The 17,881-nt window shown below is 43.7% G+C and overlaps 1 protein-coding gene across 13 annotated transcripts in view; it reads right to left on the bottom strand.

Annotated features, from left to right (window-relative positions):
- The window catches only part of LOC129384330 (uncharacterized), a 463,248-nt gene that overhangs the window by 230,256 nt on the left and 215,111 nt on the right, over positions 1-17,881 (bottom strand). Inside the window, exon 5 of one of the 13 annotated variants that reach the window (XM_055069656.2) lies at positions 4,746-5,534. The exons of the other annotated variants lie outside the window; for them this stretch is intronic. Coding sequence (XP_054925631.2) covers positions 5,124-5,534 — 411 coding nt within the window. The 3' untranslated portion in view covers positions 4,746-5,123. Of the gene's footprint in view, positions 1-4,745; positions 5,535-17,881 lie in introns of those variants that run through there. 13 annotated transcript variants of the gene reach the window in all.

The raw sequence follows: 17,881 nt of genomic DNA, 5'->3' as shown, positions 1-17,881 counted from the left end.
GAGGCGGCAGCTCGCGAAAATTAACACGATTGTTGCCCAACCTAATCTCTCATTGGAAGGAGACGCTCATCATGATTTTCAGTTTAGCATTAAGGCAATAAACTTGCGCAACTAAACTATGCCAACCAGTGCTCGGCAAGCATCAGCACAGGTTTCACTGTCGTCGTGGGAGTTCTATTTCCTATGTTCGTAAGACAGTCGATGCACGCAGGAGAAACGCACACAATATGCATGTAGTTAGCAAGCACGATTACTCACCTTTTAAATGATATGATGCCGTCGGAAAGTGCCCTACAAGTTGCCGGGGCTGCAAAATTATTTGCGCATGCATGTCATTGAATAGTGGATAACCTGAGGAACGCTAATAATACGTGTTGTTTCTTTGCGACGTACACCTAGCTTTCCACAGCTACCAGGGACAAAGGAAACGTACTCGACGGTTGAAAATTGGTCCACATTTGCCTGACGTGCCACGCATACGGTGAGTTTGCAGCGAGACACAAGCTATCTTCTGGCCCTTTTGTGCACACGAACCAAGTCACAGTTGATTACATGAAATGCAAAAACACGATCGAACAAACACATCGTAACAGCTCGCACGACCGACGGCACATGTAAACGAAGGAAGAGGATTGATGGATGGGTGCTATGAGCAGGGTTGCCAGATGGTCCCAACCAAATATTGCCAAAGGATCTCAAAAAGTAGCCCAAATATAGCCAGACACAGATTTTTCGTGAGCCAGAAGTAACCAAAAACATAGCTAAAACCTTTGATGGTGTTCTATGGGTGACTTATAGATGGTGTAGATGGTGTCAAAATCTCGCCACGTATTTTCGGCTTCAAAATTAGTTCCGCTGCATGAAACCAGCACAACACTGGCCTCAAGATATGCGTAAGGAATTCTACTGAGAGCATGCGACTCAAACGTGGATTTGGAGACCTTTTATTGTTACAATGAACCGAAGGATTTTTCTTTCCTATTTACTCGCAACGCTATTCGCACGTACTGAGCCACATTCTGTGTTAAATTTCATTCGCGCTTCGCTCTACCCGAGGCATTTTTCTATAACAGTCGGTCAAAACAGTGCCAGTTCCAACCTCGAGGATCAGCTTCAGCTGCTTACAGTCGCGCGCAAAAGAGGCGGCCTGAGCTGAAGGCATAAGGTAGGGATGCCTTTCGTAAGCTTGACCCATAAAATAAACACGTTCTTTCTTTCCCGCTATCTTTCTTTTCCAATTTACTCGAAAGTAGCTCGATGCTGAGTTAGCAACTGATGCTGCTTGGAGGCACACTGGACTCTGGAGAAAATTTGAAACCACCATGCATTTTCCTCGTTCGAAGAAGTTTCAGTTGGAACTGCGATTGACCTTTGAGTGCAAACAAACAGAACGACCTGCTGTTCTATAACAAAGGAGGTGAATTAGAATTTACACTTTTTAGGCCCACCTGCATTACGGCACTGGCAATAATCCAGGTGGTATCTGTATCGAAAAAAGATGAACTGCGCAATATTAAAACAGGGATTCGCTGGCAAGATTCGTGCAAAATAATGACGTGCACTTACGTTTTTGTGAATGCTGGCACCAATGCGTGAGTTGCTAAATTTCTGAGGCGGGGGGGGGGGGGGGGCGGAGGGGGCTGTGTACCTTACTTTTAGTTCGACTTCAAAAAATAATAAAGAAATTCAATTCCTCTAGGCGATACAAAAAATCGACTTTCAAGGGTCGCACACGGCTGTCATGAAATTAAGTACAAAGTAAATCTCTTTGTCTAACGAATGTAAGCACTATATGTCAGAATAGGCAATCAGTAGAACACAATATATACCTTTACAAATTGGCCATAAATCTTTGCCCATACACCACTGCGATGCGTGCAAAAATTATAAAATATGGACGTAAGAGTGCCACAAGCACCTATTATGTACATCGAACACATTCTTTTTTTCATCACAGCTGGAAAATACGTGTGACCAAGTACAATGTAATGACTAGTAAGACAAACACAGAGAAACTACAGTGACGATAAAGTCCATGCATATAAAAAGTAAGCCATAATCGCAATTACTCAGGTTAAAGAACAAAAATTGTCGCAGGAGTACGGTGTGAAAACCGACGAGTTATCACCTTGACGTAGGCAAGACGATCCCTCACCGACCTTTAGTGAGCACTTGCCTTCCCGTCTTCGCTGCCGACGAACATAGTTTTCCATATATTTGCAGAGCTTATCATTATATTATTACGCAATGTTCAAGAAGTACCATGAAACAATCGCAACTTTCACGCGATACATAGGTGCTTGACTAAAGCAAAGGCCGAAAAATAACATTGCGTAGAGTTCCCAGATACTTCTCACACTGGGGATTTACGCAAATGGATTAAATACACAATCTAGTCCCATCTGAATTAATTGCCACTGACACTTGGACCATATAGAACTGCAGGGCTGAAGTGCGACAGAAACTTCAACTATAGTCGGGCACTATAGAAGAAAGGGAAGGCCCCGCCCAGATGACCGACGCGCGACAGCCGATTGCTTCCGCGACTAAAATAATCCCGCTAATAGAAAACCGTGCTTCTAAAACGCGTAATTCTCGGTATAAACAAACACTTTTGTTTTGATTGCGGGTTTGGTTGAGCTATCGTGATTGGAATGCTAAAGCACATGCAGGATCACGGGGGAAATATAACCCCGTGCCTTCTACAACGCAGCGCGGCGTCTGCTTTTTAGCTCCATTGCGTGGGAGAAAAGTACCAAGAGCGGTTCTGCATGGCCTTGACGCTGGTTTACATGTACACGGCACACGTACATGGCACATTAAGCTTAAAATGAATCAGTTGCTTCTCAACAAATTCTTAAGAAAGACTACGCATTTATTGAAACCATTATAATCCTGGGACGAGAAGATAATCGAGGCAGGAAACATACAAAAATGCTTCATTTATCGTTATAAATAAGCACGCTGGGTTTTGAATTGCATGAGGCTTATATTTTTTAGGTTTTGTGTTTTCACAAACTTATTTTCAAAAATGTCGTAGTATCTTCTTTCGTTCCTTTTCGTTCTTTTTACAAGCTTGCAGTCTCGCAAGTTCGCGTAGCGTAGCGCCAGCGAGGCTCGCGGCAATCTCTCGCCACCAGATCAGAGTTCGTAATAAACGCACGCAGCTCAAATGGTGCATCGTAAGCTCGCAATATTTATGGCATGATAGACCACCGCAAAGATTTTTGGAATCCACTCTGACGAGGGGCAGACGCACAAGACTGACACGATTCGGCCCAGTTAGAAGCACGGGCCGCCATCTTTTCTATCGGCGGGGTCATCGGCCGTCCAGCTCGTGACGTCAGTCTAGGCTGCGCGCCCATTGGTGGAGGCTTGCGCGCATCCGCCTTGGAGGAGTAAACGCCCCCTTGTATCTCAAGTTGTACCCGACTGTAGTTGAAAATCTTCGCAGCAGTCATCACTCTCTGCCAGACCAAACATAAGTTGAAGGAGAGCTTGCAGTGTCTCATTCGACATGCTGCTTGTCAAATCATTCTTTCTCAATGAAACCTGGCTGAACAGCAGTTCGACAGCTTCATTTGAAAGAAGGAGTGAAGTAGAGACAAAGCAAGCTCAGACAGCAGGGGGAACAATTGATTTCCGGCACTGTTTTTCGTGTTCCTGACGCTTGGTGATGCTTGGTGATACAAGAGCAGAATATTTTGTTTTGATCGGCAGTCGAGAATACTGCGCTTCGCTGATAATGTGCATAAAGACACGAACCGTTACGTTTCTAGCTTAAAGCCACTTGCCGGTTTTTTCGTAAGGTTACTCAGTAAGTAAATAACGCGGTGATTTCCGGGAAAACCAAGCGATAGGCTTCGAGGAACCCTTGATAAACATTGAAGAACCACGGGCGAAAATGACTCCCCACGACATGCGTGCGAATAATACTTGAGCTGTTGTGTGAGTCCACGCAATAGTTGGCTGTATAGCAGCCGCCTCGGAACACGTACTGGACAGTGCGAGCCCCACCGTTTTTCTTGCTGAACCGGCAGCACATGGCGCCCAAACAACAACAAAAAAATGAATAGAGCTTAGCACTGGAATGACTTATAAACATGGCAGCCATGACTTCACGCTATCCTCCCAGCTCCGACATTACCTAAAAGCCCAGCATTCGAGATTGCCTACACATCTTTTTAGCAGCAATGAGCTTTGAGTGGGTTTTCGTAAACCAGTGTTTCGCATTTTCTCAGGGTTGACGTGTCCTCGGGACTGGGAAATCTTTAAGAGAAAAATAGCCCAGATATAGCCATGTAGTCAACTTCGAATTTTCGACGCCAACCCGTATAAAAGGTAGCCCAATTTGGCTGTTATCACCCACTCTGGCAACCTTGACTGTGAGCAACGCCTTTGAAACAGGTGGTAGGTGGTGCTACCTGCAGACTCGGGAGGTTGTTGTGGCCTCCGTGATTTCTAAAACAATAACAAGCGCACACTCGTTTTCTGCCTTGTTGCACGCAGCTACATATAAATCTTGTATTACAAAAGACCCCCATGGCATAGTCTATATTATACGCTATGCTTTAGCGCAGAAATAAATTCTATGAGGTATTTTTGATTTCCAGAAGGTTCCGCCGCATGCAGGCCGCAGAAGGATGGCCTTCAAGATCCGTTCTTAGGAAGTCGTCGCTTGGCCGTGATTTGAACATATATACATCAAAACGTTTATTAAAAAAGAAACAAAAATAGGTGTGGAAAGAAAGTGGGCGGAGCCCCTAATCCAGGGTGCCATTGGCTTGAGTGGTCGGCCGTGCCTGGTCGAGGAGCGCTAGTTGCATCTATGGGTCCTAGCTGACGGTCCAAGTCTCCTACTGCTCCCTTCCGGAAAGTTTGCCGCCTACTTTTTTTAGTTCGCTCAGTTGTTTTGAAGCCCATCCACGACGCCTTGCGCTATGCCTGTGCTGCTTGTGCCACCACTTCGATTTAAATGGCTTCTTGCTGTCGTCAGCTGTGGCATTAGAAATTGTTGACACGATATCCGAGGTAAACATGTGCAGTGTGTGATGTTTCCGTGCGCATTGTAACTATTTCAATCAGAAAACATGAAGTCTACGTGGATTCATCACTCGCGTTACTCAGGTTACACCCGTATCGTCCACATTACTTTCGTGTTGGCCTGTTGAATGTGTGCGGGTTGCGCTCTGTTGGTCCATGCCTTCTGTATTTATCGTGCCGCCCACGAAGATTCCTCGAAAAAAAAAAACACATGTCACTGCAGCGTGAATGTGTCCTATGTGGTGTGGGCCAGAAATGTGCGACGGTGTACAATGTGTTTGCAGCCAAATGCCACCGTGTATTCCAACGAATAGAGGGGGTGGCCTACGCGTGGTATTCGTTAGTGTTCCTTCATTATCTTTGTGATTTACCTGCATCTCCGATAAAACCCGCAAAGCGCATGATATTACACTGTGACTATGTAATTTTGTCTTCTTCGCCTTCTTCAATAAGTGTCCTTTGAAAGATGTTCCCACTTGACAGTAAAATACCTGTAGTGGGATTAAACGAGAAGAAAGGGGGTTAACCGAGGGGCCCGATTTTTATTAGTCATATCATAAGAAGCCAACAAACACTGACACTAAGGACAACAAAGGGGAAATTAGTTGTGCTTAATAAATGAAATAAAGAAAAGATAAATTAATGGAAATTAAAGTAGATGAAAAAACAACTTCCTGAAAGTGGGAACCGAACCCACAACCTGTAGAGGGATTGAAATATGATAGCAATCCAGCTATGGAAATCGAGCTCTAAAGCGAAATTATGTAAACTTGTTAGAGTACGTGAATCTCACGACGGTGATGTGTCAAAATCTCAACATGTTCCCCGTGCTGACGACCTTTCACCATGTTAAAAGCAAATGTAATTGTCTACTTATCTGAAGTAGTGCATGTCATTTCTTCATATCATTAGTCTGAATTACAATATTTTCATCTGTGCACTGCTGCCTTTTTGAGTTAAGAAGAAATTTTGAGATATTATTCGACAAAAGTTGTCGCATTGTATCGACATGAATTTAGGAGTAGCATAAGTTATACCGTGTATTGTTACTTCGTTCAAGTATTTCTATCAGTACACAAAATCTAATTCCTCCATCGCCTGTACTTTGTATGTCATGAAGCAAAAAAGAAATCATTTCAGCGTGTGCTGAAATATGGTTCCACACTATCTTGTTAGTTTCATAATTGGCTTTGCCGTCAAATTATTGTGTATGTAGGATGTTTATATCCATTTATATGGACAATGGTACAGAGCACGACATTAGCAACAATCTGCTCACTAAAAGAAGCTCCTATGTAGCACTACTGGTAAAATGACAGATTTACTGAGCGAGCGTGTGTATGCTTTTCTGAGTTACGGAACTTCCAACCCATCTGCAAGCACAGTGTATGTGTTTAGCAAATACCCTTACTTCCCTTCACATTGTGGAATTCTTATCTGGTTCTCACTTAATGTTTAGTATAGTGTAACGTAAGTAAAATCCAGCATTATGAAACAAATGTTAGCCACAAGTACCGGCCTTGAGCTCATAACTCAAAATTTATTTTTAAAAGATAGAGAAGAAACTTTCATTATCATAACCGCTTTCATCATACCTTTCTACGAAGTGTAGCAATGGTATGCATTCATTAGTTATTAATATAATATATTTTAAATGTACTTGTTTTCTAAAGCTTCATATTAGGCAACCACGTGGAAGCAGCACACTAGGAAAAAACAAGCATACCATACACGCAGTAGTTTTTCTGTCACTGCTTAACTATATTTAGTTAAACTTCTGCTTGTGCCAAAGTGAACATGCAGTAATAAGTGAAGTTTTCATTCTTGTCGTAAAAGTTTAATTGTAGATTGAGGCGAAAGGATTTAATTGTAATTTGGTACACCCTGGCAAAATATATATATATATATATATATATATATATATATATATATATATATATATATATATATATATATATATATATATATCAAGAGAGGGCGAGAGAATCTATCATGAATTTATAAATCAGCTTTGTCATGTATCCTCCAATTTTGCAAGCAAATGCGGAATTTCGGGGTCATTGGTACATTGGTACATTTGTTTTGCTGTTAATGTACGCGATGTTATAATTCAGCTCATGTTTTCTGTCATAAGTGGCAGGTACAGTTCTTATGCAATTGTTTCCTTTGAAATATCTCCTTCCTTTAAAATATACATCTTGCCACTCTCTCTTGCTGTCGCCACATTGAATCATACAAGTGTTTTTCGTGCTGTGTACCTCTCTGCAATTTCAGTTACTCGGCAGCTTCATCACAACTCCTAGACCTACGGCTACTTTACGCCATCATGTCTGAATACGTCTCCTTCTCTCCTCACTGCACCGAGACACTTGATCATTTTTTGTCCATACCATAGAACTTCGAACTACTTTACTGGGTCATGTTCATTCTCTCTCAGCTGCTAAATTCTTTTATATTTTCACCACTGCTCTTCCATTGCATCGTGTCTCAATTTTGCTTTATTTTCTTTTTTGCTAAATTTGTATTCTGTACTCTCAGTTCCTGCATTAGTACTTTGGGACTACAGTATGGTAAATACATAAAAGAAAGGACTTCCAATCTGTTGGCTATGCTAATATGAAAACAGGCAAATTATCTATAAAATGCAGAAGAGTATGCATTTGGGCTGGTTGGTTCATGATTACGAGCAGTAAACAGCGCTAAACAACAGGACTAAGAGAGAGACACAGGCAACAGTGCTGAATAACAGCCAAGTCTCCTTATTCTTTCAGTGAGCATATACATACTACACCGCTATCTCAAAGCACAGAATCAACAGAATGCAGCATGCGCAGGGGCAACAATTGCAATTAATGCGATAGGAAGGCAATCTGCTGCGGAAGGAGTGGAATGAGAAGAACTTACACATGCTTGGCCGCTGTTATGAATGTGGAAAGCTTCAGAAATAAGACGTGAGCGGCCATCACGGTATTTCGGCAGATAGGTCAGATCATTAAAAGACGGCTTGCAGCCGCGTTCATTGGAATGCAGTGATAATTGACTGCCTCTAGCTCGTTTTTGAACTTTGAGTGTTCGCGCACGCGGTCATTGATGCACCGCCCCCTTTGACCGATATAAGAACGCTTGCATGAAAGAAGAATCTTATGAACCAGCCAGCCACAACAGTCAACAAAAAACGTATGCATGTGCTGCATTTTACTACTTTTTTGTTGTTCTCGGTCACCCAATTTACTTGATGACAGAGGCTACCTAACTTATTTCTGGCAGTGAACAGCAACCTAACCCCTGCCCTGCTGACAACCTTTTTGAGATTATGCGCATCCTGGTGCACATATGGGATAACCGCAACCATTTGCCGTGAGCGATTCTCAGAGTGAGTGGCTGTCGATTCCTTTCTTTTTAGACTTGTTGCGAGGCTTTAAGCGATGCTAGCTCAAAGTGGCAAGGGAAAACCTGCGAGCTTCAGCCTGGCTACTTGCGATTCGAAGCTTGCATCTAGTTGGTGGTCACAAGACCTGATGAGGGCCGCCTTCATGCACGATCTTGCAATACTTGAGTGCGCGGAGGAAAAGGGAAGAAAGCTAAGTTGGGCAGCCTGTGCCATCAAGTCAATCGGGTGACCGAGAACAACAAAAAATTTGTAAAAAGCAGTACAGGCAGAGGTTTGTTGATACCTGTTGTGACTGTAGGGTTTATAAGATTCCTCTTTCATGCAAGCTTTTTTATATCGGTAAAATGGGGCGGTGCATCAATGATCGCATGCGCAAAAAATGACACAAGTTAAAAAAAAACGAGCTAAGGGCAGTGAATTATCACTTCATTGCAATGAATACGGTTGCAAGCTGTCTTTTAAAAATGTGGCCTATCTGTCAAAATATCGCGATTACCGCGCACGTCTTGTTTCTGAAGCTTTCCACATTCATAATAGCGACGAAGCATGTGTAGGTTTCCTCCACTTCACACCTTCCGAAGGAAATTGCCTCCTATCGCATTATTCGCAATTGTCGCCCCTGCGCATGCTGAATTCTGTTGATTCTGTGCTTTCAGATAGCGGTGGAGTATATATATGCTCACTGAAAGAATAAAGACACTTGGTTGTTAGCCAGCGCTGTTGTCTGTGTCCCTCTCTTTGCCCTGTTGTTTAACGCTGTTTACTGCTTCGAGCATTAAAACACAATCGTAGACAAACCAAAAAAGACCTCTATTAACCAAGGCACTCCAGGTACCCAGGTACTTCTTGTGCACCCCAGGTAGCGCCAGACTGTGGTGTATGCCGCTGTTCTCTAGTGTAAACACCAGCAAACTTGTCTACTGTATTTTTCAATTCAGTGCACCTTGAAACTACAGAGATGTGAAGGCTTAGACAGTGCAGTGAAACAAAGCATTCTAAATAAGAAATCTATCCAAGTTTGCTGATCAACGATTGTGCAACAGTGCAAATTAATGTAGCGGCTGCCTCAAAGAACATTTATTCAAAGTTATTTTAGAATTTTAGCTGGGCGTGTTGTGTTATCACTCTGAAAACTTTTTCCATGTTTTATTCTCTCTTTATGTGCCACGTGTATCATTATCATTTGTACCTATTATACATAACAAATCAGAAAAGTTTTCAGTTTGCATGAGGGTTTCCCTTCATGCTATTAATCTCCCAACACCCATTGAGAGAAAGTCTGTGGTGCTTCCCACATGCTGACGGGCATGCAGTTTACCATAGCCACCGCAGTGTAGTAGCACATACACGTATAGCATGCTTTAGAATCATCATCAGTGTTGTCAAGTAGAACGGAACTCAATATTAATTTTCATGGGCCGCACATGAGAAAAGTTTGGAGGAAAAGCATCAGTGTAGCAACTTAACCAGCTCCCACTGCCTACAAAGGGTAGCAAATCATTGATATCTTGTGAACACACACCAACTTGAAATACGGAAATGATTACCAATAATACAATACATCAATACTAGACACAAATTTAGCAAGGTGCAATAGTTAATTGTCAAGCATCACAAAACACTTGAATAAATGTTAGAAAAGTACATGTGAACGACAATTTATATAAGTAAAAAGAGAGACTACAGTGATAATATAGTGATACTGTTTGGAAAATCAATGAGTCACATGACATCATGAAGCTGCCATCATTACTATGTCACTACTATTCCACAAGTCACCTATTCTGTTCCCGCTCACATTTACACATTGTCCTCCCACTATGTATCCCACCATCCACCCAGTACACCCACCATTCACGTAGCATGCACACCATTCACCCACAATTTACCCGTCACCCAATACATACCTCACCATCCACCCAGCGCATCCACCATGCACTCAGCATGCCCACCATTGAGACAAGTCACCCACTATGTATCCCACCAATATGTCCCACTGCCTACCACTACACCCACCATACACCCAGTATATCCACCACGAATTCCATCATACCCAACTAGTTTCCCAACATACCCAGCACATTTTCCATCATCCTCAGCATAAAAGGCATGGTGGGCAATGCTGGGATTTCAAAAGGGTGGCTGAAGTTGATCAGCATCACTTTCGCTTTTCTTCCATGCACTCAAGCGATCCCTCTTGCGACATAAATTTCACGATTTAGCTGTAGATGTTGATAGCCCTCGATGAGGTCTTCAACGTCTGCGAGTGTTTCGGTGCCGACCGAAATGACGATGGTATAGCGAGGTGGGATTCTCACTTGATTTTCCAGCACACTCACGGCATGGTGAATAACTACGCGAGCTCTGCAGTGGCATAGCTTCATCTTTGGACAGCGTTATAGACTCCGACTTCAGGTCCGTCATTGCGCCGTGATGGTTCAGGAAGTCCATACCGAGAATGACGTCTTGTGAACACTGCTGGAGGATAGCGAAGGTGGCAGGTTAAGTCCAGTCATGAACGGTAATTCTTTCCGTGCAAGCTGTAATCGCTTTTTATTTTTTTTATTTACTTATTTATTTATTGTACCCTCAAGGCATACAAGCATTATAGAGGGGATGGGTCAATCATTCAACATAAATACAGTTATTTGCACACACACAATTAAAAAATTCAAGAAATGGTAACGAATGTAATTTCTAATAACAACGAAAATTCACACTGTCATGCAAGGCTTGTACAATAATTACGGCAAGAAAATAGTATTGCAGCCGATTAAGACATTAAAGATGAAGTTTCCAACCGACATAGAGAACGTTTAAAGAAAAAAAAATTTGAATGCGTTAAATTGCGCTGGAAAGAGCTTCACGAAAATGGTCACAGTTGGTAATGCTAACTAATGAGGCGGGAAGGTGGTTCCAGTCGAGGCTGGTTTTGGGCAGGAAAGAGTGCGAGTTTGTCGCAGTGTTTTGGTGAGGGACATGGACTTTGTGGTGGTGATCAAGTCGAGATGAAACAAAATTAGGCGGTTTAATCAGTCGGGTCTTAAGAACATGATTATGATGATAGATCTTATAAAACAATGCAAGTCGAGATAGTTTCCGTCTAGTTGCAAGTGGGGGCAGATTAATTATCGATTTCATGTTAGTTACGCTGGAAGTTCGATGGTAGTTACTTAAGATAAAACGTGCTGAGCGATTCTGCATTGCCTCTACGTTATTGGTAAGAGTTGCAAGGCCAGGGTCCCAGATTGACGAGGCATATTCGAGATTAGATCGGACGTAAGTGATATATAACTGTCGCTTGAGTGATGAAGGTGCGAGAGAGAAGTTTCTTTTCAGGTGACCAAGCATGCGATTGGCCTATGATGTTACGTGCTCGATGTTGTACTTCCATGAAAGCTCATTAGTAATATGTACACCGAGGTATTTATAGGTAGTTACGGATTCTAGCGCCGTGCTGTGAAGAAGGTAGTTCGGGCAAGGTATGTTATTACGCGATACTCTCATTGATTTATGTTTAAGAATGTTAAGCTTCATTTTTCACATTTCACACCAAGCAGAAATATTATTTAGGTCACTTTGAAGGATTATTGTGTCAGTATAATTAGAAATTGTGCGGTAGATAACACAATCAACAGAAAAAGACAGACAGAAGAAGCGATGCTAGTAGGTAAATCATTAATATAAATCAAAAATAGTAATGGGCCTAAAACTGGAGCCCTGTGGCACTCCGGAGGAAACAGGTGCCTCTAAAGAATCGGTTCCGTTCACCGTGACGAATTTAGTGCGATTAGAAAGAAATTCGCGTATCCAGTGTTGTGCTAAAGGGTCAACGTTTAGGCTGGTTAGTTTTAGCATAAGGAGCTCATGGTTTGCACTATCAAAGGCTTTCGCAAAATTCAAGTATATGCAACCAGTGATGAGGCCGGCATCAAGGAATGCGTGAAGGCCAATACTAACTGTAAGTAGCTGTGTTTCACAATAAAAATGTTCACGAAAACCATGCTGGGACGGATGAAAAAAGTTATTGAACTCCAAGAAGTTAACTAAGTGAGTAAAGATGACATGTTCTGATATTTTGCAGGGAACAGATGTTAGTGATATCGCACGATAATTACTTGGGTTGTGTGTGTCACCAGACTTGTAGAAAGGCACGACCTTGGCTACTTTCCAATCCTTGGGCAAGCATCTATCGCTGAGCGATTTGGTGAAAATGTAAATCAGAATGATAGAGCTGTACTCATTAGTGTTTTGCAAAAATTTAGCGTTGACGCCATTCCGGCCACATGAAGATGATCGTTTTAGTCTGTTAATAACAGCACGAATGCCGGCTGGGTCAAGCATGATGGAATCCATTGCTGTAAGATGTGCTCTCGGATACGAAGGAAGAGTGAATATTGGGTCCCAGAACAAGTTTGTAAAGGTGTCATTAAAGATTGAGGCGCAGCGATTCTTCGGAACTGGATCACCGTTGTTATTGAGAGATACGTCGTTGTTGTTGATGCTTTACATTGTATTCCAAAAGCGTTTAGGGTTAGTTTTGAGTAAGGACGGAAGCATTGAATGGAAAAAGGTAAATTTCGCCGTTTTCAGTGCCTCTGAATATGCCGTAGAAGCGGCTTTGTATACAGCCCATCTCTCCGGGTTAGGGGATTTTTTCGCACAACGAAACAGCCTGCTTTTTTTGTTCGATAACCGCTTGAGATATCTGTTATACCAGGGAGCGTTATTGTTGTCGTAAACAGCTCGTAAAGAAATAAATTTGTTAAATAGATCAACTACTTTTGTTCTAAATGAATTCCAAAGTTCTTCGACGGACTGCTCATCGTAGGTTGAAATAAAGTTGTCAAGGAAAGAGGAAAGTTCAATGTTAATAGCATCGTAATTGCCACTGTTGCAGTCCCTTATTTGTTTGAGCCGTTTTTATTAGGTCTCCTCCAGCGGTCCGAATATGAAGGCCGTCCTATGCAGTCTTAACCTTCAACTGGGCGGCGACGGCTCCACTCACCACGGAGTAGGGGACTCCAGTGTCTATTAAGGCGGTTACTGCATGGCCATCGATAAGCATGTTGAGCTCGGTGGTTCTTTGTCTTGCGCTGCAGTTACGTCTTGGTATCGGATCACGGCTGCGTCGTGTTGACCTGTGCCTGAAGCGTCGCGTCGTCAGGTCTTTTGTCGGCGTATTCTTTGTTTCTAAGCTTTGTCGGGATGCTTGCGTATCGTTGATACTTTGTCGAGATAGTATTTTCGGCGCCTTCGTCGTCGGCGGGGGATTTTCGTCAGTTTGTAGAGCAGCAACCGCGCCTCCATTGGTGGCTGCTTTTAGCTTTACGAATATGGGCTGACGGACCAGCCCCAGGCTGGGCCAGTGAGTGGTCGCCGCTGTGGCAACAGGCAACCGCCTGGTGACGGCGAACGGGAAGGTCGTCGATGTGTCCGCTGAGTGGCGGCTAGGCAGTCGGTGATATGGCGAGGTTGTTCACCAAGCTGTGGTCGCGCCGCATTACTCGGATTCCCATCTCCCGGTATGGGCATCGGCGGTAGACGTGACTGGCTTCTCCGCAGTGGTAGCGAAGCTGGTGGTGGTCAGGAGCGCGCCCGACACCTATATTCATTGAGTAGCTGCACTGGACAACGGATGGTCCACCTGGTGACGGTGGAAGATGACGGAACTGCGTCGTTACGGCACCCTGACCCGCGCCGGGGCGCTGCAACAACGGGTGACGGGTACTGTGAAGGCGAGTGATGGCGGCCTAGGTCATCGCTTCAGGCTTGGCCTTTGGCGATTCCGGCTGCTCATCGGGAAGTCCCGATGAGGGCTGTATTTCTTGTCGCGCGACGTCTGCAATCGAGGCAACCTGAGGCTACGTGCTTGGGAACATCTTCTGAAGCTACTCTCGCACGACCGCTCTGATGGTCTCGCGCAAGTCATCAGTGTCCACTGGTTTACCTTCCGCGTAGTTGATTGGGAGCGTGCGGCGGTTCAACTGCCTGTTTCTAACTTCGAATGTTTTCTCGATAGTTGTGGCCTCGGAAACTAATTCAGCAACTGTCTTGCACGGGCTGCGTATCAATCCAGCGAAGAAGAAATCTTGCTTGACACCCCTCATCAAGAAGCGAACGTTTTCTCGTCTGGCGTGTAGGGGTCGGCCTGTGTGAACAGGCGTCGTCTCCTCCGTGAAAATCGCGATGCCCTTTTTGGGCTTCTAGCAAAGCTTCGGCTTTTTCCTTGCGGACGACACTCGTAAAGGCCTGGAAGAAGCCATTTCGGAACAGGTTTCATGTTGTCAAAGTCAACTCTCGGTTCTCAAACCCCGTTCTTGCAGCGTCTCCTAAGGCGAAGTATACATGCCACTGCTTGTCGTTGGTGCTCCAGCTGTCTAATATGGCGATTCTTCTGTAAGTTTCTAACCAGTTTTCTGGGTCATCAGCCGATAATGCATGGGGATGGCGGGTCCCAAGCTTGTTGCAGCAGAATCGGGGACGCTAGGGCAGCCACTGGGGTTACCGACTTGGCCTTGCTCCCTGTGGTCTTCTCGGGAAGAGGTCCGTATTCCGGTAGCAGTCTTTGCTGCCTACGGCTAGCTCGCTGGCTCTTGGTGACGTTGCTGTCCACGGGTTCCGGGCTAGGATCGCGGCTTTTCGGGGCGTTCAGTACATGAACGCACTTGCGCCTTCAACAGATGTCACGTAGTAGTGACGGTAAAGAACACAGTACCAAAGTTGTGAGTGACGAAACTAAGTGTTTATTAGGCGAACCTGTACCCACAAGAACAATTCATACTCAAAGCATGACGATAGCGGCGAACACAGTCGGCGATCGCCAAAATCTAATATGCCGGTCAAGCGCGTCGGCTTTTATACAGGTGTCATCCTGGTTTACACAGTAAGCGCTGGTGCCTGCGTGTCTTCCCGAAAGTACTACATAATTCGCGTCTTGCATACAATCAGATTGCAGAAGCGTCGGTGAGAGCAGGCACCGAATGAAACCATCGATAACATTCGAGTAAGTTGCAATCACGAAGGCGCGTCTTGCGCTGAGCGATAACTTTAGATTGTGTGAGGATGCGCGACTCTACCGCGTCCCATGATGTTATTTTTCCAGCATAGCTCGCAGCAGTCAAGTAGACACGCTCCAAATTTGTCAGGCATCCTATTCCGTGCTGGGAACACTGAGAGGCCGGAAGTTTTAAAAACGGCCACTACCGCCAGCAGTGTCTCGGTCGTGGGTTCGTTATGTCAATTGGGCGTCATTCCAAGCCATTCTGTAGATTTGCACTGAATATTAACTGGAGTCATTTAGCTGGGATGATGCTGTTTGGCGTGCGTTTTGCATCAGTGTTTCGTGACATCGACTGTATTGCGTGTTTTCGCCCATGGCTTACTACCACAATGGCGGGATCTGCGTTCGCAGCCTTCGTTGTTATCGGTCCGTCTTTGAACGTCGCACGTTCGGATAACACTTTTTCCGGTAAGTGAAATACTTTGCACTTCGTTTATAGCCAACAATGTGAATATTTTTAGGTGTAACCGGCCACAATTCTTGATGAATGGGCTCTACTGCCCTGCGGGTTTTCGTCATCTTGACTTTTATACAAGGGTTGTGCTTGTTAGTCATTGTGGTTAACGTAGCGCGAATGAACCTAGGCAGTGCATTCGAAGAGGACGCGCTGGCTGTAATCTTGAACCAGACTGAACTCGCCCTATTTTGTGGCCTTTTGTTCTTGCATGGGTGACAGCGTTGCGAGCGCGCGCGCGTGTGTCAGTGACTATGCAGCTTGTAGCGTTCCCACTTTATAGCAAAACAAAAATATAACTGCCATATTTACTTCGTCTATACAATTCCAAATGCAATCAGCTGCTGATGTAAAATTTTCACTGGTGTTCTAAATAAACAGCAAAACCTTTAATCTACTAATGCGACTGCAATCACGACTGCTTGGTATTTATTAATGAATGACTTTGGGTCACCTCATTTGCAATCGCAAATCTGTCTTTCAACTGACTTGAAGCTCTCTTATTTTGTTCTTTTCACTCTATAGATGGCTGGGCATCTTCCTTGTCCCTTGGCGCTAGCTGGATGACGGCAACTCAACGTGATCAATGTAAGCCAATGTACTGAACCCCCTCTGGTCCTCCCAGTGCTCTTTATATGGGTTGTAACTTTGTATATGGGCCAGGGAGCGCTTCGTGGTAAAATAGCTAGCTGATGTCTAAAAAATTGGAATTTTTTGCACTGCTTTCTTATAAGCTGCCACTATTATAACCAATTTCTCAGTGCCAGTGTACATACACGGTTATATTATTAATTATTTTCCCTAAGCCTTCCAAAATATAACTGTGGGTAGACAGTGCAATGTAAGCACTCAGAAATTCACTCTGTTTTGTCATCAATTACCAGTATTCTATACAGGAGTAAAAATTTGCTATAGCAGTTTACATTACACCATGCTTCCCTAATGCTCAAATATATTAAAACCAGTGTGTTGTCAGCTCTGTATTCTAAATATTTTCTGTCTTATTTAGTTTCATTACAGGAATTTACTGTACAGCATCAGCAAGCGGTCTAACTTATGGTTTATGTGTGTGCTCGAAAACGTATGGTTTGCCACTACAATTGAAAGAACATCGTCCGCGGCTTCCATACAACAACGAACTTCATTTTGGCTCTACCACCGTGAACACTTGGCTGGCGCTTGCCAAATTAATCACATCAGGTAGCTTGTGCAGACTGTTTTTTAGCCTTATTGTGAGGAGATCACACAATGATGTATGGAGGCGCGTGCGTCTGAGATATAGATTGTGCTGCAACATATGTGCATGTAGAACATGCATTATGCGGAAGGCCTCAGGTGTTTGCAGAGGTGCTTCTAAATTTTCTAATTACTATAACTTTACCTTTGCTGTTTTTTTGTAATCTATTTCAATTATATTCTTGGAGGTGTTATAATAATTTAGCAATTTATGTGCCCTGGCTCACTAGCCTACCAAATTTGACCTTTCACTAGGTGGGCAATTATTCAACATGGAGCATTACTGGAATACACCTTTTGCTGTGCAGTGGCTTCTCAATTGCGAGTCAATATAGATGCCCAGAATTACCTGAGGCTATACATGCACTTTGGAATTGCTACCTATAGAAATCACTTTGCACTTTCTAGCGCAACGAGTATGCTAGCACTTCCAAGACAGTGGGCAATGTTATCGTTTGATCACATCATGAGATACTTTCAATTTTTATGACGTATCGTTCAAGGTGATGCGTCATTGGTGTGAAGCATTGCCCTACGCCAATTAGGGTCACACCAAATATATCAACAAAAGTGATTGATCCAGGCTAGAAGTCTTGCTTTGGGACACTGGTTTATCACCAGTCCTCTTTTGCATGCTCTGCTTACCCTGTACCGTGTCATGTTTTTTTAAGTTTAAAAAAAGACAACTCCTAGA

Source organism: Dermacentor andersoni, chromosome 8 (genome assembly GCF_023375885.2).
Source record: "Dermacentor andersoni chromosome 8, qqDerAnde1_hic_scaffold, whole genome shotgun sequence".
NCBI lineage: Eukaryota > Metazoa > Arthropoda > Arachnida > Ixodida > Ixodidae > Dermacentor > Dermacentor andersoni.
Note: the sequence above shows the minus strand (reverse complement) of the source record. Positions and strands in the feature narration are given on the sequence as shown.